The sequence below is a fragment of the Oncorhynchus masou genome, chromosome 27 (assembly GCF_036934945.1).
Source record: "Oncorhynchus masou masou isolate Uvic2021 chromosome 27, UVic_Omas_1.1, whole genome shotgun sequence".
Classification (NCBI taxonomy): domain Eukaryota; kingdom Metazoa; phylum Chordata; class Actinopteri; order Salmoniformes; family Salmonidae; genus Oncorhynchus; species Oncorhynchus masou.
Genome location: NC_088238.1, coordinates 16,642,032 through 16,668,136, shown reverse-complemented (window position 1 = coordinate 16,668,136; position 26,105 = coordinate 16,642,032). Strand labels below are relative to the sequence as shown.

At 45.7% G+C, this 26,105-nt stretch overlaps 1 protein-coding gene across 1 annotated transcript in view; it reads right to left on the bottom strand.

The window, feature by feature from the left end:
• Positions 1-16,346, bottom strand: part of col7a1l (collagen type VII alpha 1-like) — a 120,420-nt gene extending 104,074 nt beyond the window's left edge. The window contains 2 exon segments of the mRNA XM_064939347.1: positions 8,776-8,981; positions 16,062-16,346. Of these exon segments, the coding sequence (XP_064795419.1) occupies positions 8,776-8,851 (76 nt within the window). The 5' untranslated portion in view covers positions 8,852-8,981; positions 16,062-16,346.
• Positions 16,347-26,105: the final 9,759 nt, after the last annotated feature.

Here is a 26,105-nt window from a genome sequence, read left to right as displayed (position 1 = left end):
TCATGACTGAGCTGGCCACATCGCCATGTAATGGAGTCTGTGACGCATGCTCATTTTAGTACAGCGAAAACCTTTACAGGTCATGGGAAACGACAGTGTGAGTCATGACTGAGCTGGCCACATCGCCATGTAATGGAGTCTGTGACGCACGCTAAAACCTTTACAGGTCATGGGAAACGACAGTGTGAGTCATGACTGAGCTGGCCACATCGCCATGTAATGGAGTCTGTGACGCATGCTAAAACCTTTACAGGTCATGGGAAACGACAGTGTGAGTCATGACTGAGCTGGCCACATCGCCATGTAATGGAGTCTGTGACGCTAAAACCTTTACAGGTCATGGGAAACGACAGTGTGAGTCATGACTGAGCTGGCCACATCGCCATGTAATGGAGTCTGTGACGCATGCTAAAACCTTTACAGGTCATGGGAAACGACAGTGTGAGTCATGACTGAGCTGGCCACATCGCCATGTAATGGAGTCTGTGACGCATGCTAAAACCTTTACAGGTCATGGGAAACGACAGTGTGAGTCATGACTGAGCTGGCCACATCGCCATGTAATGGAGTCTGTGACGCATGCTAAAACCTTTACAGGTCATGGGAAACGACAGTGTGAGTCATGACTGAGCTGGCCACATCGCCATGTAATGGAGTCTGTGACGCATGCTAAAACCTTTACAGGTTACAGTGTGAGTCATGACTGAGCTGGCCACATCGCCATGTAATGGAGTCTGTGACGCTAAAACCTTTACAGGTCATGGGAAACGACAGTGTGAGTCATGACTGAGCTGGCCACATCGCCATGTAATGGAGTCTGTGACGCATGCTAAAACCTTTACAGGTCATGGGAAACGACAGTGTGAGTCATGACTGAGCTGGCCACATCGCCATGTAATGGAGTCTGTGACGCTAAAACCTTTACAGGTCATGGGAAACGACAGTGTGAGTCATGACTGAGCTGGCCACATCGCCATGTAATGGAGTCTGTGACGCATGCTAAAACCTTTACAGGTCATGGGAAACGACAGTGTGAGTCATGACTGAGCTGGCCACATCGCCATGTAATGGAGTCTGTGACGCATGCTAAAACCTTTACAGGTCATGGGAAACGACAGTGTGAGTCATGACTGAGCTGGCCACATCGCCATGTAATGGAGTCTGTGACGCTAAAACCTTTACAGGTCATGGGAAACGACAGTGTGAGTCATGACTGAGCTGGCCACATCGCCATGTAATGGAGTCTGTGACGCATGCTAAAACCTTTACAGGTCATGGGAAACGACAGTGTGAGTCATGACTGAGCTGGCCACATCGCCATGTAATGGAGTCTGTGACGATGCTAAAACCTTTACAGGTCATGGGAAACGACAGTGTGAGTCATGACTGAGCTGGCCACATCGCCATGTAATGGAGTCTGTGACGCATGCTAAAACCTTTACAGGTCATGGGAAACGACAGTGTGAGTCATGACTGAGCTGGCCACATCGCCATGTAATGGAGTCTGTGACGCATGCTAAAACCTTTACAGGTCATGGGAAACGACAGTGTGAGTCATGACTGAGCTGGCCACATCGCCATGTAATGGAGTCTGTGACGCATGCTAAAACCTTTACAGGTCATGGGAAACGACAGTGTGAGTCATGACTGAGCTGGCCATCGCCAGTCGCCATGTAATGGAGTCATGACTGAGCGCCATCGCTAAAGTCTGTGACGCAGCTAAAACCTTTACAGGTCATGGGCGACAGTGTGAGTCATGACTGAGCTGGCCACATCGCCATGTAATGGAGTCTGTGACGCATGCTAAAACCTTTACAGGTCATGGGAAACGACAGTGTGAGTCATGACTGAGCTGGCCACATCGCCATGTAATGGAGTCTGTGACGCATGCTAAAACCTTTACAGGTCATGGGAAACGACAGTGTGAGTCATGACTGAGCTGGCCACATCGCCATGTAATGGAGTCTGTGACGCATGCTAAAACCTTTACAGGTCATGGGAAACGACAGTGTGAGTCATGACTGAGCTGGCCACATCGCCATGTAATGGAGTCTGTGACGCTAAAACCTTTACAGGTCATGGGAAACGACAGTGTGAGTCATGACTGAGCTGGCCACATCGCCATGTAATGGAGTCTGTGACGCATGCTAAAACCTTTACAGGTCATGGGAAACGACAGTGTGAGTCATGACTGAGCTGGCCACATCGCCATGTAATGGAGTCTGTGACGCATGCTAAAACCTTTACAGGTCATGGGAAACGACAGTGTGAGTCATGACTGAGCTGGCCACATCGCCATGTAATGGAGTCTGTGACGCATGCTAAAACCTTTACAGGTCATGGGAAACGACAGTGTGAGTCATGACTGAGCTGGCCACATCGCCATGTAATGGAGTCTGTGACGCATGCTAAAACCTTTACAGGTCATGGGAAACGACAGTGTGAGTCATGACTGAGCTGGCCACATCGCCATGTAATGGAGTCTGTGACGCATGCTAAAACCTTTACAGGTCATGGGAAACGACAGTGTGAGTCATGACTGAGCTGGCCACATCGCCATGTAATGGAGTCTGTGACGCTAAAACCTTTACAGGTCATGGGAAACGACAGTGTGAGTCATGACTGAGCTGGCCACATCGCCATGTAATGGAGTCTGTGACGCATGCTAAAACCTTTACAGGTCATGGGAAACGACAGTGTGAGTCATGACTGAGCTGGCCACATCGCCATGTAATGGAGTCTGTGACGCATGCTAAAACCTTTACAGGTCATGGGAAACGACAGTGTGAGTCATGACTGAGCTGGCCACATCGCCATGTAATGGAGTCTGTGACGCATGCTAAAACCTTTACAGGTCATGGGAAACGACAGTGTGAGTCATGACTGAGCTGGCCACATCGCCATGTAATGGAGTCTGTGACGCATGCTAAAACCTTTACAGGTCATGGGAAACGACAGTGTGAGTCATGACTGAGCTGGCCACATCGCCATGTAATGGAGTCTGTGACATGCTAAAACCTTTACAGGTCATGGGAAACGACAGTGTGAGTCATGACTGAGCTGGCCACATCGCCATGTAACCACATCGCCATGTAATGGAGTCTGTGACGCATGCTAAAACCTTTACAGGTCATGGGAAACGACAGTGTGAGTCATGACTGAGCTGGCCACATCGCCATGTAATGGAGTCTGTGACGATGCTAAAACCTTTACAGGTCATGGGAAACGACAGTGTGAGTCATGACTGAGCTGGCCACATCGCCATGTAATGGAGTCTGTGACGCATGCTAAAACCTTTACAGGTCATGGGAAACGACAGTGTGAGTCATGACTGAGCTGGCCACATCGCCATGTAATGGAGTCTGTGACGCATGCTAAAACCTTTACAGGTCATGGGAAACGACAGTGTGAGTCATGACTGAGCTGGCCACATCGCCATGTAATGGAGTCTGTGACGCTAAAACCTTTACAGGTCATGACAGTGTGAGTCATGACTGAGCTGGCCACATCGCCATGTAATGGAGTCTGTGACGCATGCTAAAACCTTTACAGGTCATGGGAAACGACAGTGTGAGTCATGACTGAGCTGGCCACATCGCCATGTAATGGAGTCTGTGACGCTAAAACCTTTACAGGTCATGGGAAACGACAGTGTGAGTCATGACTGAGCTGGCCACATCGCCATGTAATGGAGTCTGTGACGCATGCTAAAACCTTTACAGGTCATGGGAAACGACAGTGTGAGTCATGACTGAGCTGGCCACATCGCCATGTAATGGAGTCTGTGACGCATGCTAAAACCTTTACAGGTCATGGGAAACGACAGTGTGAGTCATGACTGAGCTGGCCACATCGCCATGTAATGGAGTCTGTGACGCATGCTAAAACCTTTACAGGTCATGGGAAACGACAGTGTGAGTCATGACTGAGCTGGCCACATCGCCATGTAATGGAGTCTGTGACGCTAAAACCTTTACAGGTCATGGGAAACGACAGTGTGAGTCATGACTGAGCTGGCCACATCGCCATGTAATGGAGTCTGTGACGCTAAAACCTTTACAGGTCATAAAACCTTTCAGGGAAACGACAGTGTGAGTCATGACTGAGCTGGCCACATCGCCATGTAATGGAGTCTGTGACGCATGCTAAAACCTTTACAGGTCATGGGAAACGACAGTGTGAGTCATGACTGAGCTGGCCACATCGCCATGTAATGGAGTCTGTGACGCATGCTAAAACCTTTACAGGTCATGGGAAACGACAGTGTGAGTCATGACTGAGCTGGCCACATCGCCATGTAATGGAGTCTGTGACGCTAAAACCTTTACAGGTCATGGGAAACGACAGTGTGAGTCATGACTGAGCACGGTTCCTAAGTCAAGCTTCACAAAGGCAGCAAACCACGCCAGGGCAGGAAAGTTCTTCCACTAGTTTAGTGTAATGTCAGTGTGAACTGTTTACCCTTCAAATGGAGGAAGTGAACTATGGAACACAGCAGCAGAGAAACAGCAGAGAAACAGCAGAGAAACAGCAGAGAAACAGCAGAGAATACACGGACAGATTGACGGACGGACAGATTGACGGACAGACAGATTGACGGACGGACAGACAGATGGATGGACTGGAGGATTGGAGGATGGACAGATTGACGGACGGACAGATTGACGGACGGACAGATTGACGGACAGACAGACAGATGGATGGACTGGAGGATTGGAGGATGGACAGATTGATGGACGGACAGATTGACGGACGGACAGATTGACGGACGGACAGATTGACGGACGGACAGGCAGATGGATGGACTGGAGGATGGACAGATTGACGGACGGACAGATTGACGGACGGACAGATGGATGGACTGGAGGATGGACAGATTGACGGACGGACAGACAGATGGATTGATGGACAGATTGACGGGCGGACAGGACGGACAGATTGACAGACGGACGGACAGATTGACGGACGGACAGACAGATGGATGGACTGGAGGATGGACAGATTGACGGACGGACAGATTGACGGACGGACAGATTGACGGACGGACAGACAGATGGATGGACTGGAGGATGGACAGATTGACGGACGGACAGACAGATGGATGGACTGGAGGATGGACAGATTGACGGGCGGACAGATTGACGGGCGGACAGATTGACGGACAGACAGATTGACGGACGGTCAGCAGATGGATGGACTGGATGATTGGAGGATGGACAGACAGACAGGCAGACTGACTGACTGAAGGATGGACAGACAGACAGGCAGACTGACTGACTGACTGAAGGATGGATGGATGGATAGACAGACTGACTTAAGGACGGACCGACGAACGGACAGGCAGATGGATAGACAAACAGATGGGAAAGAATGTAAATTGTCCAGACAGAGAGACAGAGAGGAAACACATAAATTGTTCAGACAAATAGACAGACTGACAGATAGACAGACTGAGGGGAAAAGATAAATTGTCCAGACTGTATACTGTGTCTGGCAGGTGAGAACCACATGTCTAGAATTGCAAGACAACACATGGTGAAGGGTCATTATAGTTCAGCACCTGTCCACTGTTATCCACCTAGTTGCTACATATCATCATCTAACAATACAGTACAGTCAATAGTCTGTTCATTATTCACTACATTCTAATATTGGGACATAATAACTTGGATCCATGTGTGAATCTTTGACAAAAGAGAACAAGCCCCAAGAATGGCAACAGTTGCTACTCCAATGGTAACTTTCCAGACAGGCTTTAGTCTTGAGTTGGTTCCTCTCGTTTCAACACAGCTGCCAGCCAGGCTGGTGTATTAGACAAAATTCCATCTGCACACCATCTAAGTTCTAATTTGGGAAAGAGGTAACATTAAAAACAATATTTAAATGCATTTAATCTCACAGAACATGAGAGTCAGTGATGTTGGTGTTTAAATCAAAGCCCAGTTTGTCAGTTAAACACCGTAAGCATAGAATTATAGTACTGCTGCAGATTCAAGGGGAAGCCTGACCTGGGACTCAACCTCAGCACCTTAGCCATTACACTGAGGTCAGAACCTCTCAGCGAGGTTGTTAGGTGTTGCACAAACATTGTTTCATTCCAATAGTTGGAAAGTTTTTTAAAAAATGCATTACTGGCTGCCAATCAGATTCCACCCCGAGAGTTAATCTTTAGCCAGTTGATTGGCTAATTCAACCTTCCATGGCATCCAAGAACATCGGAAGCTGTGTACAGTAAACCACTAGCAGACATGCATTTGATTTAGCTTGGAATTTGCACTTTTGGGACTATGCCATTGGTTCTGATGTACCGGGCAAACCAAATGAAGCCCAGCTAAAGTATTTGAACAGATTTGACATATGTATTTGACACAGGTATGATGTACAGTACCAAACCTAAGGCCAAGATTTGACAGTAGACTGTAGTCTGACAGATAGTGGTGAACAGGGGGCTCCCAGATGTTCAGAATGCCCTGTCTAAAGATGGAAGAGTGACTGAGTCTGCATCACTGTCTACCTGCCGAGTCCATCCAGGTGTCTAGACATATTGGACACACAGACATTATTTAGTCTAGCACTTGTGTCTGAAACAGATAGATGGAGCATGAGAGACAGGATGGAGAGAGGAGAAGAAGGACAGGATGGAGAGAGGAGGAGAATGACAGGATGGAGAGAGGAGGAGAAGGACAGGATGGAGAGAGGAGAAGAAGGACAGGATGGGAGAGAAGGAGGAAGAGGAGGACAGGATGGAGAGAGGAGAAGAAGGACAGGATGGAGAGAGGAGAAGTACAGGATGGAGAGGAGAAGAAGGACAGGATGGAGAGAGGAGGAGAGGATGGGAGAAGAAGGGCAGGATGGAGAGAGGAGAAGAAGGACAGGATGGAGAGAGGAGAAGAAGGACAGGATGGAGAGAGGAGAAGGACAGGATGGAGAGAGGAGAAGAAGGACAGGATGGAGACGAGGAGAAGAAGGACAGGATGGAGCGAGGAGAAGAAGGACAGGATGGAGAGAGGAGAAGAGAGACAGGATGGAGAGAACAGAAGAAGAACAGGATGAAGAGAAGAGAAGGAGAGGACTGAGAGAGGAGAAGGGCAGGCTGGAGAGAGGAGAAGAACAGGAGGGAGAGAGGAGAAGGACAGGATGGAGAGGAGAAGGACAGGATGGAGAGAGGAGAAGGACAGGATGGAGAGAGGAGAAGGACAGGATGGAGAGAGGAGAAGAGTGACAGGATGAAGAGAAGAGAAGGAGAGGACTGAGAGAGAAGGGCAGGCTGGAGAGAGGAGAATGACAGGAGGGAGAGAGGAGAAGGACATGATGGAGAGAGGAGAAGTACAGGAGGGAGAGAGGAGAAGGACATAAGGGAGAGAGGAGAAGGAGAGGACTGGGAGAGGAGAGGATGGAGAGAGGAGGAGAAGGACAGGATGGAGAGAGGAGAAGAAGGACAGGATGGAGAGAGGAGGACAGGATGGAGAAGGACAGGATGGAGAGAGGAGAAGAAAGGACAGGATGAAGAGAGGAGAAGAAGGACAGGATGGAGAGAGATGGAGAGAGAAGAAGGACAGGATGGGGAGAAGAGAAGAAGGACAGGATGGAGAGAGGAGGAGAAGGACAGGATGGAGAGAGGAGAAGAAAGGACAGGATGAAGAGAGGAGAAGAAGGACAGGATGGAGAGAGGAGAAGAAGGACAGGATGGAGAGGATGGAGAGGAGAAGGACAGGATGGAGAGAGGAGAAGAAGGACAGGATGGAGAGAGGAAGAAGGACAGGATGGAGAGAGGGAAGAAGGACAGGATGGAGAGAGGAGGAGAAGGACAGGATGGAGAGAGAGGAGAAGGACAGGATGGAGAGAGGAGAAGAAGGACAGGATGGAGAGACAGGATGGAGAGAAGGACAGGATGGAGAGAGGAGAAGGACAGGATGGAGAGAGGAGAAGAAGGACAGGATGGAGAGAGGAGAAGGACAGGATGAGAGAGGAGAAGAAGGCAGGATGGAGAGGAGGAGAAGGACAGGAGGGAGAGGAGGAGAAGGACAGGATGGAGAGAGGAGAAGAAGGACAGGATGGAGAGAGGAGAAGGACAGGATGGAGAGAGGAGAAGAAGGACAGGATGGAGAGAGGAGAAGGACAGGACGGGGAGAGGAGAGGATGGAGAGAGGAGAAGAAAGACAGGATGGAGAGAGGAGAAGGACAGGATGGAGAGAGGAGAAGAAGGACAGGATGGAGAGGGGAGGAGAAAGGACAGGATGGAGAGAGGAGAAGAAAGACAGGATGGAGAGAGGAGAAGGACAGGATGGAGAGAGGAGAAGAAGGACAGGATGGAGAGAGGAGAAGAAGGACAGGATGGAGAGAGGATGGAGAGAGGAGAAGGACAGGATGGAGAGAGGAGAAGGACAGGATGGAGAGAGGAGGAGAAGGACAGGATGGAGAGAGGAGCAGAAGGACAGGATGGAGAGAGGAGAAGAAAGGAAAGGGTAAGTGGGTGGTGGGGAGACACATAGAACGAGATGGAGGGTGGGATGGAAATAAATAATGAGAGGAGGGTTTGGTGAGAAACAGGGAGATAAGTGGAACAAGTAGAGAAATGGTGAGATAGATAAGGAGGAACAGAGACGGAGAGAGAGAGGAGGGGGAGAGAGACGGAGAGAGAGAGAAACAGAGAGAGATAGTGAGAGATGTTGAGAAAGCTGAGGAAAGGGAATGGTCAGGAGAGAAATGGTGAGAGGGAGGAGAGAAGATGGCAGAGAGAGGGATGGAGAGAGAGAAAGAGGTCAAATCCAATACCTTCTGCCTGTTCAGTGACTGCCTGGTGGGAGAGAGACAGGGACAGCAGAAAAATCCACAAGCAGGAATGGCCCATGTTCTGTCCTCCTCCTCCTCTTTTATCCCTCCTTCTCCTCCTCTTCTCTCCTGTTCCTGGTCGTCTCCTCAGATCTCCTCCGACAGATCCACGTCCTCGTTAAGATTCAGCTCAGACTCTTCTACCTTTTCTGAAAGCAACAAAGTGAAACAGTTAAACAAGGCCCATACATGAGTGTTTTCTACACAACACTGTCACATGTTGAACCAGACTGATCCCAGGTCAGCATGTCAGGCCAGAAAGAGGACATCCTCACGGTCTGGGGGCCTTGGCCTTAGAAGTCTCAGGTAGGTCTCTATCTTCATGAGAGTATGATTCACGATAATATCTGCTACACTTACATATACCTATATTCAGCTGACTCATTTGTTTCCCATGCAGGAATCAACACCCTCCTCTAAGCAGCTGAGAACCATCACGATAGTCAAATATTCACAAAATCATATCAAAGCCATGACATTTCAGATGGTGAATCACGCACATCCCGTTCAGTAGCTAACAGTCAGTGTGCTGTTTCACACAGTTGAACATGGCTACCACAATGTGGACCCCTAACGAATGTTCACTTTGTAAGAAAGCTGGGCGATCAAGGCTTCACGGCAGGACTTCTATTTGTGCACATGGCCATGAATATACTCCTGTCTACAACACGTCAGTACCAAGGTTGTTACTATGGAGACTGTCGACAGCTCCCTTGAAACAAGCTAAGCAATTAGGCACAATGAACATTCACCATCTCACAGCGAACAACACTGATATACTAAATCAATACCCTGCTCTAAGCAACTGAAAACCATCGGGATAGTAAAATATTCACAGTATTCATGAAATCATATCAAAGCCATGACATTTCAGATGGTGAATCATGCCTATCCCTTTCAGTAGATAACAGTTAGTTAACTACCATATGGGCCTTTTTCCTGACAATGTGACCTATCTCAAATTATGAGATAAAGTTATAGCCTATAACTAAGGCCCAGATTTTTCCCAAGTCTACTTCCTGGTCCTGAACATTATATTCCATATAGTCTAAACTGCATAACCATTCCCTCAGAATCAAGGTCGTCTGGAATGGGAGCCATAGCATCACCTCGGCTTTGAGGCATACCTGGCCTGCCACGGTCCCCCAGACCAGAACACCTATCCTGGGGAAGAGATTAGTCGAGCCCCCTGCCCTGAAGCCTTCTCCCACTCATAGCCCTGGAACTCACATACCAGGTCTGATTAATCCCTGAGCTAGGCTAAGACACCATAGCTAATTGTTTCCTCTGTGTGTGTGTGTGTGTGTGTGTGTGTGTGTGTGTGTGTGTGTGTGTGTGTGTGTGTGTGTGTGTGTGTGTGTGTGTGTGTGTGTGTGTGTGTGTGTGTGTGTGTGTGTGTGTGTGTGTGTGTGTACTCTTTAGCAAATCTGTAATAGAACCATGTGTGAACAATCGATATCCTCTTGCCGACCAGTGTGTGTGTGTTTTGTTTGTGTGTGCATGTTGAGTTTGATCGCGACACCAAAGAAAATCTGTAATTACAGACATCTGTGTCCAGCTCTTATCTCCACCTGTAGGTATGCATCTGTGTCCATGTGTGTGTGTCCACGTGTGTTTGTATGTGTTGTGTGTCTGTATATTTGTGTGTCCATCTGTGTGTGTGTTTGTATGTGTGTGTGTCTGTATATTTGTGTGTCCATCTGTGTGTGTGTGTCAGCATTTCTTTGTGCGGTCCCTAATCTACAATCTAATAGACATCAAGTTCTCTGTGACCAGACCATGAAATATGGTTCCTTTGCATTAAAATACATGTCACAGCCTGCACTATAGCAATACATTTCAGAGAGGAGAAGTGTGTCTGGTGAAACCTTAAGTGTTCCTCCCAGTCATCAGGTCTGGGAAGGAATACGTATTAACTGTCTATGAAGGTAAATTGGGTCTCCATTCCAAGGTTAATGATTGTTTCCACCAATCTCTCCCTTCAGGGGGGACACACACACACACACACACACACACACACACACACACACACACACACACACACACACACACACACACACACACACACACACACACACACACACACACACACACACACACACACACACACACACACACACACACACACACACACACACACACACACACACACACACACACACACACTTCAGAAGAGAAAGTGCATGCATTCCAGGTCATGGAGTCCCCGGAAGGAGAGCGTAGCCTCAAGGCTACTCTACATTTCAGGCCAATTGGAATTTTCTATCTACTTTGCTGACGTGACATTAAAAGGTGCTTCTGCAAAGACAGCGCTTCAGATACATTTAAAAGACAACATTTCTGATCCTTAAGAGTCTGTTGACGCACCCCCTGCATCACTCTAAGTAACATAATGAGAAAGGTTTAAGCTGGAGATATCAGGGTTTTCCGCGTACATCGGCCTTCCTCATCTGCGGTGGGAGGTGGACGAGTTCCAAAGGGGTTGTAAAATATCAAATAGCTGAATGATCCATGGTATGACCATCTTAAAACAACTCCATATGTCAGCCTGGTAAAAGCCTCCCCAACGGCTTAGACTTTTAGAGGTTAGAAAAGGTCAATAGATCTATGGTGATCTATGGTGAGCTATGGTGAGGTTGTGATTTTTAGATGGCATTTATAGTATCTCTGTATTTTTGCCTTTCCCTACAGTAGGTGTGTGTGTGTCAAGTCTGTCTTAGCTCAGCTAGTAAATACAAATACCAGATAGAGCTACACCTCCCCCTTGACCCCTCACCCCATCTCTGAATCTCTCCATCACTCTATCAAAACATCCATCCCTCCATCAAAACATCCATCCCTCCATCAAAACATCCATCCCTCCATCAAAACATCCATCCCTCCATCAAAAACAATCCCTCCATCAAAACATCCATCCATCAAAACATCCATCCTTCCATCAAAACATCCATCCCTCCATCAAAACATCCATCCCTCCATCAAAACATCCATCCATCAAAACATCCATCCCTCCATCGAAACATCCATCCCTCCATCAAAACATCCATCCCTCCATAAAAACATCCATCCCTCCATCAAAACATCCATCCATCAAAACATCCATCCATCAAAACATCCATCCCTCCATCAAAACATCCATCCCTCCATCAAAACAACCATCCATCAAAACATCCATCCATCAAAACATCCATCCCTCCATCAAAACATCCATCCCTCCATCGAAACATCCATCCCTCCATCAAAACATCCATCCATCAAAACATCCATCCCTCCATCAAAACATCCATCCCTCCATCAAAACATCCATCCATCAAAACATCCATCCCTCCATCGAAACATCCATCCCTCCATCAAAACATCCATCCATCAAAACATCCATCCCTCCATCAAACCATCCATCCCTCCATCAAACCATCCATCCCTCCATCAAACCATCCACCCTGCTAGATCACCTCTCTAGACCCTGATCAACTTCAGATCAACTTCAGGTAGACATGAAATCCGAACATTTCTCCCCATGGTTTTATTTCCTAGCAGTTTGAAGGCCTGGCCAGATAACGTCAGAGTGTTTGACTGTTAGAGAGGCATGTTGAGTTTACAGCCAGTCAGATGGGAGAGCTGCCAGAGGTTACACAGCATACCCAGAAGATACACAACACCTCTCCATTCACATACCAATCCAAGCCAGTCCTGTCTCTGCTTGTATCCTGCTACATACTTTACATGTTAGAGTGTAGAAACTCACAGTTGTAGAAACCTGACATCAGTTTACAGATGTAGGATCTTCGTTTGGGCAGCTTGCTACAACAGGAATATAATCCTGCAGCAACAGGGCATTATTATGAATTATTATGTGGATTATAATTAATGGACATTATTGTTGGGGTTGATACATTTCTTGTTAGGGAAAATTAAGTCTGAAATTTAAAGGTGAAAATTACAAACTTTAGAAGCCTTTTTTATACTCAAATACACTACAAGTTAGAGCATTCTCAGCAACACAAGAGTGATCAAATTAAGATCTGACATCTGTATATCATAGTTACAAGCCACAGACAGTAAGGCAAACAAACTGGTTTGCAACAAGAGCCTACTTTTACAGTAAAGGCTGGTTTTCCGGACCCTTCTTCCTAGACTTAAAAAGCTCAATGGTGAGTCTCCACTGAAAGTGCTTTTTCCCTCTCCAGGAGTGGGCTTCATCTGGGTCAACTTCACCAATAGAACCCTCCGCTTCTTTCAACTTCACCAATAGAACCCTCCGCTTCTTTCAACATCACCAATAGAACCCTCCGCTTCTTTCAACTTCACCAATAGAACCCTCCGCTTCTTTCAACTTCACCAATAGAACCCTCCGCTTCTTTCAACTTCACCAAGAGAACCCTCCGCTTCTTTCAACTTCACCAATAGAACCCTCCGCTTCTTTCAACATCACCAATAGAACCCTCCGCTTCTTTCAACTTCACCAATAGAACCCTCCGCTTCTTTCAACTTCACCAATAGAACCCTCCGCTTCTTTCAACTTCACCAATAGAACCCTCCGCTTCTTTCAACTTCACCAATAGAACCCTCCGCTTCTTTCAACTTCACCAATAGAACCCTCCGCTTCTTTCAACTTCACCAATAGAACTTCTTTCAACTTCACCAATAGAACCCTTCTTCTTTCAACTTCACCAATAGAACCCTCCGCTTCTTTCAACTTCACCAATAGAACCCTCCGCTTCTTTCAACTTCACCAATAGAACCCTCCGCTTCTTTCAACTTCACCAATAGAACCCTCCACTTCTTTCAACTTCACCAATAGAACCCTCCGCTTCTTTCAACTTCACCAATAGAACCCTCCGCTTCTTTCAACTTCACCAATAGAACCCTCCGCTTCTTTCAACTTCACCAATTTAACCCTCTGCTTCTTTCAACTTCACCAATAGAACCCTCCTGCTTCTTTCAACTTCACCAATAGAACCATCTGCTTCTTTCAACTTCACCAATTGAACCCTCTGCTTCTTTCAACTTCACCAATAGAACCCTCTGTCAACATTCTTTCAACTTCACCAATTGAACCCTCTGCTTCTTTCAACTTCACCAATAGAACCCTCTGCTTCTTTCAACTTCACCAATTGAACCCTCTGCTTCTTTCAACTTCACCAATAGAACCCTCTGCTTCTTTCAACTTCACCAATTGAACCCTCTGCTTCTTTCAACTTCACCAATTGAACCCTCTGCTTCTTTCAACTTCACCAATTGAACCCTCTGCTTCTTTCAACTTCACCAATTGAACCCTCTGATTCTTTCAACTTCACCAATTGAACCCTCTGCTTCTTTCAACTTCACCAATAGAACCTCTGCTTCTTTCAACTTCACCAATAGAACCCTCTGCTTCTTTCAACTTCACCAATTGAACCCTCTGCTTCTTTCAACTTCACCAATTATCCAAATATAATACTTGAGCTAAGATTGATTAAGCTGCCCAGTACAATGGAACCAAATACATAGTCCCGAAAGTGCAAACTCCAAGCTAATTCAAGCGCGCTTCAAATACTTGCTGGCATTTGAAAGTACTTGACATATTATGTACTGTGCTGACCCAGGTCTGCAATGATGTAAGTGCACACTTCTATGGACTCTTAATCAGCAATGGACCAGGCCTCACTCTGAAGATGCAGAAGGGGCATTTCTGCAAAGGCTACACTCACAAGCAGGTCAGCAGCAGGCAGCAACCTCTGACAACGTCCCTGCAACGCTCTCACAATGCAATCACTTGTGTCCAGCCTGGCAGCCTCACCTTAAGCACTGGAGAGGGTATTGTGTCTGTCTGGCCCCAGTTAGTGTATTACAGCTCAGAGTGGATTAAATGTAGAGGACATAAACATGGTCTCTCTCTCTCTCCAACTTCATTTCTCTTTCGCTACCATTCCCATGCTATCTCTCCCTATATAATACTCCATCTCTCTCTTTCTCCATTTGGTACCACATGCCCTACAAGTCCAACCGCATGTCAGCTATTTCTACATAATGGCATTTTTCACATCACAGAGGATTATCCCTGCAGGTGTGAAATTGGGAGCATTGAAAAGGCACACACACACACACACAAACAAACACAAAAAGACACACACACACATAGGGTGCAAACACAAGCGTGTGAGTATGTGTGTGTGTGTGTGTGCCTCAAGCTGTAGTATATGTGACTCCCAGAAATTGGGATATGTAGTATTATCAAGATAAACATGTACACAAAATACACGTGCACACACTCACACTCACACACACACACACACACACACACACACACACACACACACACACACACACACACACACACACACACACAATATTAAAAAGTAATGAATCATTATGATTCCATTTTATCACCACTTCCTAATGCTAGTTATTCTATACAGACATGTCTACACATGGGGAGTTCCCTATAGTACACTCCAGGCTCATCACATTATGCTCCAGCTCTCAGATACAACAGGACCTTCATGTGCTCCTGCTATCGAGAACCTTAAGGGTTCTTCGGCTGTCCTCACAGGAGAACCTTTTGAATAACCCTTCTGGGTTACAGGAAGAACCCTTTTGAGTTCTATCTAGAACCCAGTCTACAGAGGGTTCTACATGGAGCCAAAAAGGGTTCTACATGGAACCAAAACGTGTTCTACTATGTGGACAGTCAAAGAACCCTTTTAGAAGCCTGTTGTCTAAGAGTGTTCCTGTGCTGGCCTCCCCTCTACACAGTGTGGATGTGGCAGTCCGCAACAGGTTCTTTGCTTTAATGCTACAATGCACTTCCCTCTTGCCTCAGACATTATGTTTCAAAGCACAAGTAATGCTGGGAATGCAATGAATTCCTGAACATAAAGTGGGGGAAAGGCTCCTTAAACACATTATATAGATATAAATGCTTCCATTTTCTGCCAAAGCCTTTTCAGCTGCATTAGCTCTGCTAGTTTTCTCTCTTTGAAAACTATATTGAGTGGAACGGTGCATTCAGAAAATAACAGTTTCCAAATTTGTTCCACAATTACCAGACTGTAGCTGGGTGTTAACTTTAGAACTGGCAGAGACAGTGGGTGTCTCCCAGATTACACCCTATTCCCTATATAGTGCACTACTTTTCTAATCAAATGTAGGTAACTATATAAAGAGTAGGGTGCCATTTGAGACATAGCCAGTAAGAGACAGTGAAAGTAGTGGCCCACTCACAGAGCCCCTAAAAGCTTCTTGCTTACCTCTGCAGGGATAGGACACATCCTCTTGTTCTGGCAACTTGTTCTGGCAACTGCTGCTTGCTGCTCTCTATGGGTTGCCAGGTTGTGAGAGAAAAAAATCCCAGAGAAAAAGTTTAGAAGTGCCCACAGGGGAGAAGTAAGAATCCGAGATTGTATTGTATTGTATTCCGTAAAATAAGTAGTTGCAACACTCACATACAGTAGATTGTGTACTGTGTGTGAGAGAAGAAGTGTGTGTGAGTAGGTAGAGTGAATGAATGAGAACAGTTCGAGAGGGGGGGTGTGGAGCTGCTATAACCTGTTGGCTCACTCTCTGACAGAGAGAAAGAGATAAGAGAGAGAGAGGAGAGAGAGAGAAAGAGAGAGAAGAGAGAGAGAGAGAGAGAGAGAGAGAGGAGAGAGAAGGAGAGAGAGAGGATAGAGAGAGAGAGAAGGAGAGAGGAAAGAGAAGGAGAGAGAGAGGATAGAGAGAGAGAGAAGGAGAGAGAGAGAGGATAGAGAGAGAGAGAGAGAGAGAGAGAGAGAGAGAGAGAGAGAGAGAGAGAGAGAGAGAGAGAGAGAGAGAGAGAGAGAGAGAGAGAGAGAGAGAGAGAGAGAGAGAGAGAGAGAGAGAGAGAGAGAGAGAGACAGAGAGAGAGAGAGAGAGTGAGAGAGAGAGGAGAGAGAGAGAGAAAGAGAGAGAGAGAGAGAGAGAGAGAGAGAGAGAGAGAGAGAGAGAGAGAGAGAGAGAGAGAGAGAGAGAGAAAGAGAGAGTGTTATTTATGTGTTTCTTGACCCTGACAGGAATGTATTACTACCTTTTACATCCATTGACTCTTTCTCTGTCTCTCTGCTCCATTCTTCCTCTGTCTCTCTGCTCCCTTCTTCCTCTGTCTCTCTTCTCCCTTCTTCCTCTGTCTCTCTGCTCCCTTCTTTCTCTGTCTCTCTGCTCCCTTCTTTCTATGTCTCTCTGCTCCTTTCTTTCTCTGTCTCTCTGCTCCCTTCTTTCTCTGTCTCTCTTCTCCCTTCTTCCTCTGTCTCTCTTCTCCCTTCTTCCTCTGTCTCTCTGCTCCTTTCTTTCTGTCTTTCTGCTCCCTTCTTCCTCTGTCTCTCTTCTCCTTTCTTTCTCTGTCTCTCTGCTCCCTTCTTTCTGTCTCTCTGCTCCCTTCTTTCTCTGTCTCTCTGCTCCCTTCTTTCTCTGTCTCTCTGCTCCATTCTTCCTCAGTCTCTCTGCTCCCTTCTTTCTCTGTCTCTCTGCTCCATTCTTTCTCTGTCTCTCTTCTCCCTTCTTCCTCTGTCTCTCTTCTCCCTTCTTTCTCTGTCTCTCTGCTCCCTTCTTTCTCTGTCTCTCTGCTCCCTTCTTTCTCTGTCTCTCTGCTCCCTTCTTTCTCTGTCTCTCTGCTCCCTTCTTTCTCTGTCTCTCTTCTCCCTTCTTTCTCTGTCTCTCTGCTCTTTCTTTCTCTGTCTCTCTGCTCCATTCTTTCTCTGCCTCTCTGCGTGTGTGTGTAGTCATGCATTGGAGTCAATGACAGATATTTACTGATGTTTCTAGTAAGGATTTAGCCCAAGGAGATCCTCCATGGAGCAGGAACAGTGAATTAGCCAGGTGACACTCATAAATATCCAGAAACCACAGTCCCACTTTATTCATCAGTGTATGACTCTTTCCTCAGCCTTAGCAGTCAGATACATGTTCCTCATCTAGAAAACCAACAGTTATTGTTCATCAAAGCTGGTTAAACAAAGAGTTATACAGATACAATGTATTATTATCAGGGAATCAAAGATCCCTCCACGTCTGGATCTTCTTTCAGGGAGGTGTTGCTGCTTGCTCTTTTGGGGTCTAGGCTGGGTTACTGGCACTTTGGGAATAATGTCTTTGGGTAAATAAGGCTTTCATTTGATTTGGGAACCCAGATGAACTTCAGGAGAGCTGTAACAGTATGAATAACAAGAAAACACAATGAAATACAACAGAGATATCTACTGTAGCAACACTCATCCCACTAGTGTATACCTGCATTTACATTGTAGTCATTAAGCAGACACTCTTGTCCAGAGCGACTTACAGGAGCAATTAGGGTTAAGGGCCTTGCTCAAGGGCACAGACAGATTCTTCACCGAGTCGACTCGGGATTCAAACTAGTAAGGTTGGTGAAGCTATGTACCTGGTATTATAAACAGGGTGGTCCGAGCCCTGCATACTGATTGGCTGACATACCCATATACCACGGGTATGACAAAGCATTTATTTTAACTGCTCGAATCACGTTGGTAACCAGTTTATTTAAGCAATAAGGGACCTCAGGGGTTTGTGATATGTGGCCAATATACCACGACTAATGGCTGTATACAGGCACTCTGCGTTGCATCGTGCTTCAGAACAGCCCTTAACTGTGGTATATTGGCCCTATACGACACCTCCTCAGGCCTTATTGCTTAAATAAACCTCTGTTTAAAGGCCATATTTCCAGGCATTAAATCAGCAAAACAGGAATCAACACTATCTTCAAAAATTCCAGAGGATAAAAAAGTGAACAAATCAATCTAGTTTTGATGAGCAGCTAAGCCTTTCTGCAGGATGCTGTGTTTGACAAGCTGAGGTAGATCAGTGAAGTCATCTTTAATGGCCGACAGCAGGAATGGGGCTACTGGGTTTATAGGGGCTCGCCAGCTGTCAGCCATGACACGCTATAACTCAACACATACTGGTCACAGAACCTTCTCTCTGGCTGTGTCCTAAATGGTGCCCTATTCAAAAGCAGTACACTATACAGTGGCTTGCGAAAGTATTCACCCCCTTGGCATTTTTCATATTTTGTTGCCTGGAATTAAAATAGACTTTTCAGGGGTTTGTATCATTTGATTAACACAACATACCTACCACTTTGAAGATACAAAATAATTTTTATTGGGAAACAAACAAGAAATAAGACAAACAAATGGATAACTTGAGCGTGCATAACTATTCACCCCCCCAGAGTCAATACTTTGTAGAGCCCCCTTTTGCAGCAATTACAGCTGCAAGTCTCTTGGGGTATGTTTCTATAACCTTGGCACATCTAGCCACTGGGATTTTTTCCCATTCTTCAAGGCAAAACTGCTCCAGCTCCTTCAAGTTGGATGGGTTCCGCTTGTGTACAGCAATCTTTAAGTCATACCACAGATTCTCAATTGAATGGAGGTCTGGGCTTTGACTAGGCCATTCCAAGACATTTACATGTTTCCCCTTAAACAGATTTAGCAGTATGCTTAGGGTTATTGTCCTGCTGGAAGGTGAACCTCCATCCCAGTCTCAAATCTATGGAAGACAAACCGGTTTCCCTCAAGAATTTCCCTGTATTTATCACCATCCATCATTCCTTCAATTCTGAACAGTTTCCCAGTCCTTGCCGATGAAAAACATTCAAACAGCATGATGCTTCCACCACCATGCGGGGATGGTATTCTCGGGGTGATGTGGTATAGGGTTTGTGCAAGACATAGCGTTTACCTTGATGACCAAAAAGCTCAATTTTAGTCTCATCTGACCAGAGTACCTTCTTCCATATGTTTGGGGAGTCTCCCACATGCCTTTTGGCAAACACCAAACATGTGTACGCATTTTTTTCTGGCCAATCGTCTGTAAAGCCCAGCTCTGTGGAGTGTACGGCTTAAAGTGGTCCTATGGACAGATACTCCAATCTCGCTGTGGAGCTTTGCAGCTCCTTCAGGGTTATCTTTGTTGCCTCTCTGATTAATGCCCTCCTTGCCTGGTCCGTGAGTTTTGGTGGGCAGCCCTCTCTTGGCAGGTTTGTTGTGGTGCCATATTCTTTCAATTTTTCAAGAAAGGATTTAATGGTGCTCCGTGGGATGTGCAAAGTTTCCAATATTTATTATAGCCCAACCCTGATCTCTATAACCCAACCCAATACTTCTCCACAACTTTGTCCCTGACCTGTTTGGGAGCTCCTTGGTCTTCACAGTGCTGCTTACTTGGTGGCGCCCCTTGCAAAGTGGTGATGCAGACTCTGGGGCCTTTCAGAACAGGTGTATGGATACTGAGATCATGTGACAGATCATGTGACACTTAGATACAGGTGGACTATACTTAACTAATTATGTGACTTCTGAAGGTAATTGGTAGCACCAGATCTTATTTAGGAGCTTCATAGTAAAGGGGTGAATACATATGTACACACCACTTTTTAGTTTTTTATTTTGTTGAATTTTTTCAACAAGTTATTTTTTCATTTCACTTCACCAATTTGGACTATCTTGTGTATGCCCATTACATTCAATTTAAATAAAAATATATTTAAACTACAGGTTGTAATGCAATAAAATAGGAAAACACCAAGGGGTGTTTTTTACAGTGCAAGGCACTATATTGGTAACAGGGTTCTATTTGGGATGGGACCTCTGTCTCAGCATCATGGGGGACACTACAAAAACTGCTCCTATTTAGATTCAGTGAACCACTTTGGATTGACTTCAGCTGTTGAAAACATGAAAGTCATTCAGTCTAATGCAGGAGAAGCAGAAGAGGACAAGGAACATGCAGATTTTCATCTTATCACTGATGTTGATATTGGAAAAGTACCCCCTCTAGATCCACATCTATTGCCCCTCTGGTTCAGTGGTCCCCCATGAGGGAGTTGGCTGAGTTCAAAGTTCCTTGGTTCTGGGCAAGAGCTTTCCTTTCCACTGACACTGGCTGCTGATAAATACTGAGTTGAGGGAAAATGTACTTGATACCATTGTGATGTGTTGTTGTCTCACCTAGACATCTTCAGATGAATGCACAATTTGATTTATTTATTTTATTTCACCTTTATTTAACCAGGTAGGCCAGTATATAACAAGTTCTCATTTACAACTGCGACCTGGTCAAGATAAAGCAAAGCAGTGCGACAAAAACACAGAGTTACACATAAACAAATGTAGTGTCAATAACACAAAAGAAAGAAAAATAGAAAAATGTACTTTACAGTGTGTGCAAGTGTAGAAGAGGCGGCCAGAGGAAGTGATGTCTTTGGGGATGAACAGTACAATATACCTGCTGGAGCCCGTGCTACGGGTGGGTGTTGCTATGGTGACCAGTGAGCTGAGATAAGGCGGGGCTTTACCTAGCAGAGATAATAGATGACCTGGAGCCAGTGGGTTTGGCGACGGATATGTAGTGAGGGCCAGACACAGCGTACAGGTCGCAGTGGTGGGTAGTATATGGGGCTTTGGTGATAAAATGGATGGCACTGTGATAGACTGCATCCAATTTGCTGAGTAGAGTGTTGGAGGCTATTTTGTAAATGACATCGCCGAAGTCAAGGATTGATAGGATAGTCAGTTTTACGAGGGTATGTTTGGTGGCATGAGTGAAGGAGGCTTTGTTCCGAAATAGGAAGCCGATTCTAGATTTAATTTTGGATTGGAGATGTTTGATATGAGTCTGGAAGGAGAGTTTACAGTCTTACCAGACACCTAGGTATTTGTAGTTTTCCACATACTCTTAGTCAGAACCGTCCAGAGTAGTGATGCTAGTCGGGGAGGGTGCGGGCAGCGATCGGTTGAAGAGCATGCACTTAGTTTTACTAGCATTTAAAGGCAGCTTGTTTGGAGATTTGTTAGCACAGTGTCCAAAGAATGGCCAGATGTTTACAGAATGGTGTCGTCTGCGTAGAAGTGGATCAGAGAATCACCAGGAGCAAGAGAGACAACTGTACGTCACTCTGGATACGAGCGTCTGCTAAATGACTAACATGTCAAATGTCAACGTAAGAGAGGGATAGGAGGGACAGATCGAAGGGAAGGGGAGGGAGTTCCCTGAGCACCAAAAACTCAGTACCTCTACCTTCTATAGCCTGGCCTAACGGTGTCTGACTGAACACTGCTGGTGTCCTACTGTTGACCCCCTGGACACTTCGGGAGAGGTCAGTAGTAGCTACCGCCCACAACCATTAAAACTTCTCAATTAGAACAATTGAAGCAACAATATTCCACATAATACCTCTCCAATTTCCACACAACTAGACTAAAAAGACTGTCATCGACTGCCATCTTAATCCCATGCTGCCATCAAGCAGCCTTAGCGACTTTCCCGAAGTTTAACCGAGCAAAGGAACATATTACATTAAAACCCTGGAACACCCATTCATTTATACTTTAGTTAAGGATAATTTATGTATTGAGCGCAATTATAGCATCAGCAAATGGCTAGGTGTAAATCCCAAATGGCACACTATTCCCTATGGGCCCGGGTCAAAAGTAGTGCACTATAAAGGGAATAGGGTGTAATTTTGGATGCAGTTAAGGTGTGATCTGAATAAAAGGTGGTATACTGCTAGTGGGGGTATTCAGTTGGGGAGTATTAACCAGGCGTGTCTCTCTAAACCCACAGCTAATTAAATGTGGGCAAATCCCCCAAGTCATCAGTTGTGCTGTAAAAGTGAGCTTTGATTACATTCACGCTGCAGGCCAAGGAGAAAACAATCATGTGCATAGGAAGTAGGGAACAGTGCATGAAAAGAGAGGGAGATTGGGGGGTAAGGGGAAAACAATCATGTGCATAGGAAGTAGGGAACAGCATGCATGAGAGAGAGGGAGATTGGGGGGTAAGGGAAAACAATCATGTGCATAGGAAGTAGGGAACAGTGCATGAAAAGAGAGGGAGATTGGGGGGGGGAAATGACCAAAGCTATTGGGAGGGGTGTGTCTATGTCCGTGTGTGTGTGCATGCGCATGCGTGTGTGTGTGCATGGGTTCATGTGCGTGTATGCATGTGCATGTGATGGTATTCCTCTCTTACAGGAACACACACTCTCTCCCTCTCTTACAGGAACACACACACTCTACAGGAACACACACTCTCTCCCTCTCTTACAGGAACACACACACTCTCCCTCTCTTACAGGAACACACACTCTCTCCCTCTCTTACAGGAACACACACACTCTCCCTCTCTTACAGGAACACACACTCTCTCCCTCTCTTACAGGAACAGGAACACACTCTCTCCCTCTCTTACAGGAACCTACACACTCTCCCTCTCTTACAGGAACACAACAGTAGCACACACTCCTCCCTATCTTACAGGAACACACACTCTCCCTCTCTTACAGGAACACACACTCTGCATTATCTCTCTTACAGGAAACACACACTCTCTCTCCCTCTCTTACAGGACACACACACTCAGAGGAACAGAAGCTATCTATTCATACAGGAACACACACTCTCTCCCTCTCTTACAGGAACACACACTCTCTCCCTCTCTTACAGGAACACACACACACTCCCTCTTCACTCTCTGAAGTATATACTCTCTTACAGGAACACACACACTCTTCTCTCTCTCCCTCTCTTACAGGAACACACACACTTTCACTCTCTCCCTCTCTGTGACCCTAAAGCAAAGGGCAGTACGCAGCCATCCTCGGCTATCTCTGACAGTCACTCAACCCAGCCACCGTGAATGGTAGAAAACCCTGCATTATCTATCTACAGCTACATTAATACTAGCCAGGCCTGCGATTATTTACACAGCCAACTCAGAGTCCGAACAGAAGCTATCTATTCATATTCGGCTTGGAATGCCCCGTCTATTCAGCATTCAAGCCCCACAGGCTTTTCAACCAAACAAACCCTCTAATTTGATGAAGTATATATTTAATGTAATTCTGAAATCTTAGCTTCTCTCATCTCACTCTTTTCTGTTCGGCTGCTTCCATCACAGCAGTTTTGAATCAAACATTACAATCGCCAGCAGTTCTACAGCACAGGATTTAATTGTATGATTTTTCATACTGCACTTTAATTATGAAACGTTGAAGTTTCAGCCTGAAACTTAAGAGTGGATGGTTTTTTACACACGGTTAAGTTTAATTGGGGCAGAGCTGAGAGTACACTCAGGTACTATCTAGAACCTAAAATGGTTATTTGGCTGTCCCCATAGGAGAACACTTTGAAGAACCATTTTTGGTTCCAGGTAGAACCTTTTTGGTTTGAGGTGGAACCCTTTTGGGTTCCATCTAGAACCCTTTCCATAAAAGTTTCTACATGGAACGCAAATAGGGTTCTACCTGGAATCAAAAAGTGTTGACCTTAGGGACACCGAAGAATCCCTTTGGAACCATTTTTTCTAAGAGTGTATAGATAGAAGATGGAGATAGAGAGAGGGATGAATTCAGAGATCGAGAGAGATAGAGATTGAGAGAGATAGAGAGCGAGAGAGAGAGAGAGAGAGAGAGAGAGAGAGATTGTGAACATGAATTCACAGTTATAAGTCTATGTTATTATACTTATCTATTGGGTTAGGATTAGTGCTAGATCCTCTTTGGCAGACTCAATAAAACACCTGTTATGTCAAGTGTAATAGGCTGATATTGCCATGTGAGACGGTGCAGCTGTACTTGTGATTGTTGCAGCATTGCCCTGTGATGTGAATGGTGGCGCACCTGTGAGAGTCTCACACCAGGAATACAGGAAGTCTCCCCTGCGGCGAACATGATTCTGACACACTTTCACCAACCACACACCCAGAGTGCTGTGCCCACTCCTGCCAACTACAGAAGAGCCAGGCTGTGCCAACCCACAACACATACCCACATACTCTAAACGCACACTCACATGCAGCACACACACAAATACACACACACTGCCCTTGGCACAAACGTACCCTGTGCCAGTCTCTTCCTAAAAAATGTCCTCCTAATCAAATGCATTCCTATTAGGCAACTGTGAGTGAACTTTCCACACTGAGAAATGAGCTGTCAAGGCAACTAAAGAGAACACTGCAGGTGAGATTGTTTGTTAGTACGAGCAAAACCAGAGCGTGAAATGGAGATACCAGCAGCATACACCCTGTATACCACTGCTGGCTTGCTTCTGAAGCCAACCAGGGTTGGTCCTGGTCGGTCCCTGGATGGAAGACCTGATGCTGCTAGAAGTGGTGTTGGAGAGTCAATAGGAGGCAGTCTTTCCTCTGGTCTAAAAAATATCCCAATGCCCCAGGGCAGTGATTGGGGACACTGCCCTGTGACGGGTGCCGTCTTTCGGATGGGACATTAAACGGGATTCCTGACTCTCTGAGGTCATTAAAGATCCCATGGCCCTTATCATAAGAGTAGGGGTTTTATAACCCTGGTGTCCTGGCTAAATTCCCAATCTGGCCCTCAAACCATCATGGTCACCTAATAATCCACAGCTTCCAATTGGCTCATTCATCCCCCTCCTCTCCCCTGTAACTATTCCCTAGGTTGTTGCTGCAAATGAGAACATGTTTTCAGTCAACTTACCTGGTAAAATAACGGATAAATTAAAAAAACAAGGAAATGTTTGCCAGGTAAAATCACACGGATGAAAAATGGACACTTTTACCTGTGTTCTCAATTACTCTTGACGGTTATAACAAAGAAATGTGTAGTGCTTCAAAACATCTACTTACAAATACATGATTAATATGCTCTGCTTACCAATGGGCATTATAGCTGTAGTAAACACCCAGAAAACCAAGACAAAGGCAGAAATAGATTTCATTGTAGCACCTTAGACCAGTTCTATTGACCACGATGTCACTGTGTAGCACAGTTGCCGATCTCTATTGTTCTCTTTATAAGTAACATTAACTCCACTTTCAGGTTCATTTTATTTGAGTGGTGAAGTGAGGTTTATCCAGCAGAAATAGCTTCAATGTCTGCCAGCGTAACACAGTCAATCGCTGCTATTGATCTCTAGCAAAATACTTGCAAAAACAGTAGTGAATTTGTAGTATTCTGTAATTTACTGGTTCTAGGTTCACATTTTACAGTTACATTGTAGTCATTTAGCAGACACTCTTATCCAGAGCAACTTACATTTACCTTCAGATAGCTAGTTGAGACAACCACATATCACAGTCGTAGCAAGTACATTTTTCTTCAATAAAGAAGTTATCAGTAAATATCTGTATCACCTTGCACCAGAGTACACCACACAGAGGGTACCTAGATCCTTAATGATTTAGAGGACGGTGTTAATGGCCCATAGTACTGATCAGTGAAGCAAGGAACTAGACAAGAACTGGGGGTAAAGGTAGCCATTAGCCAATGC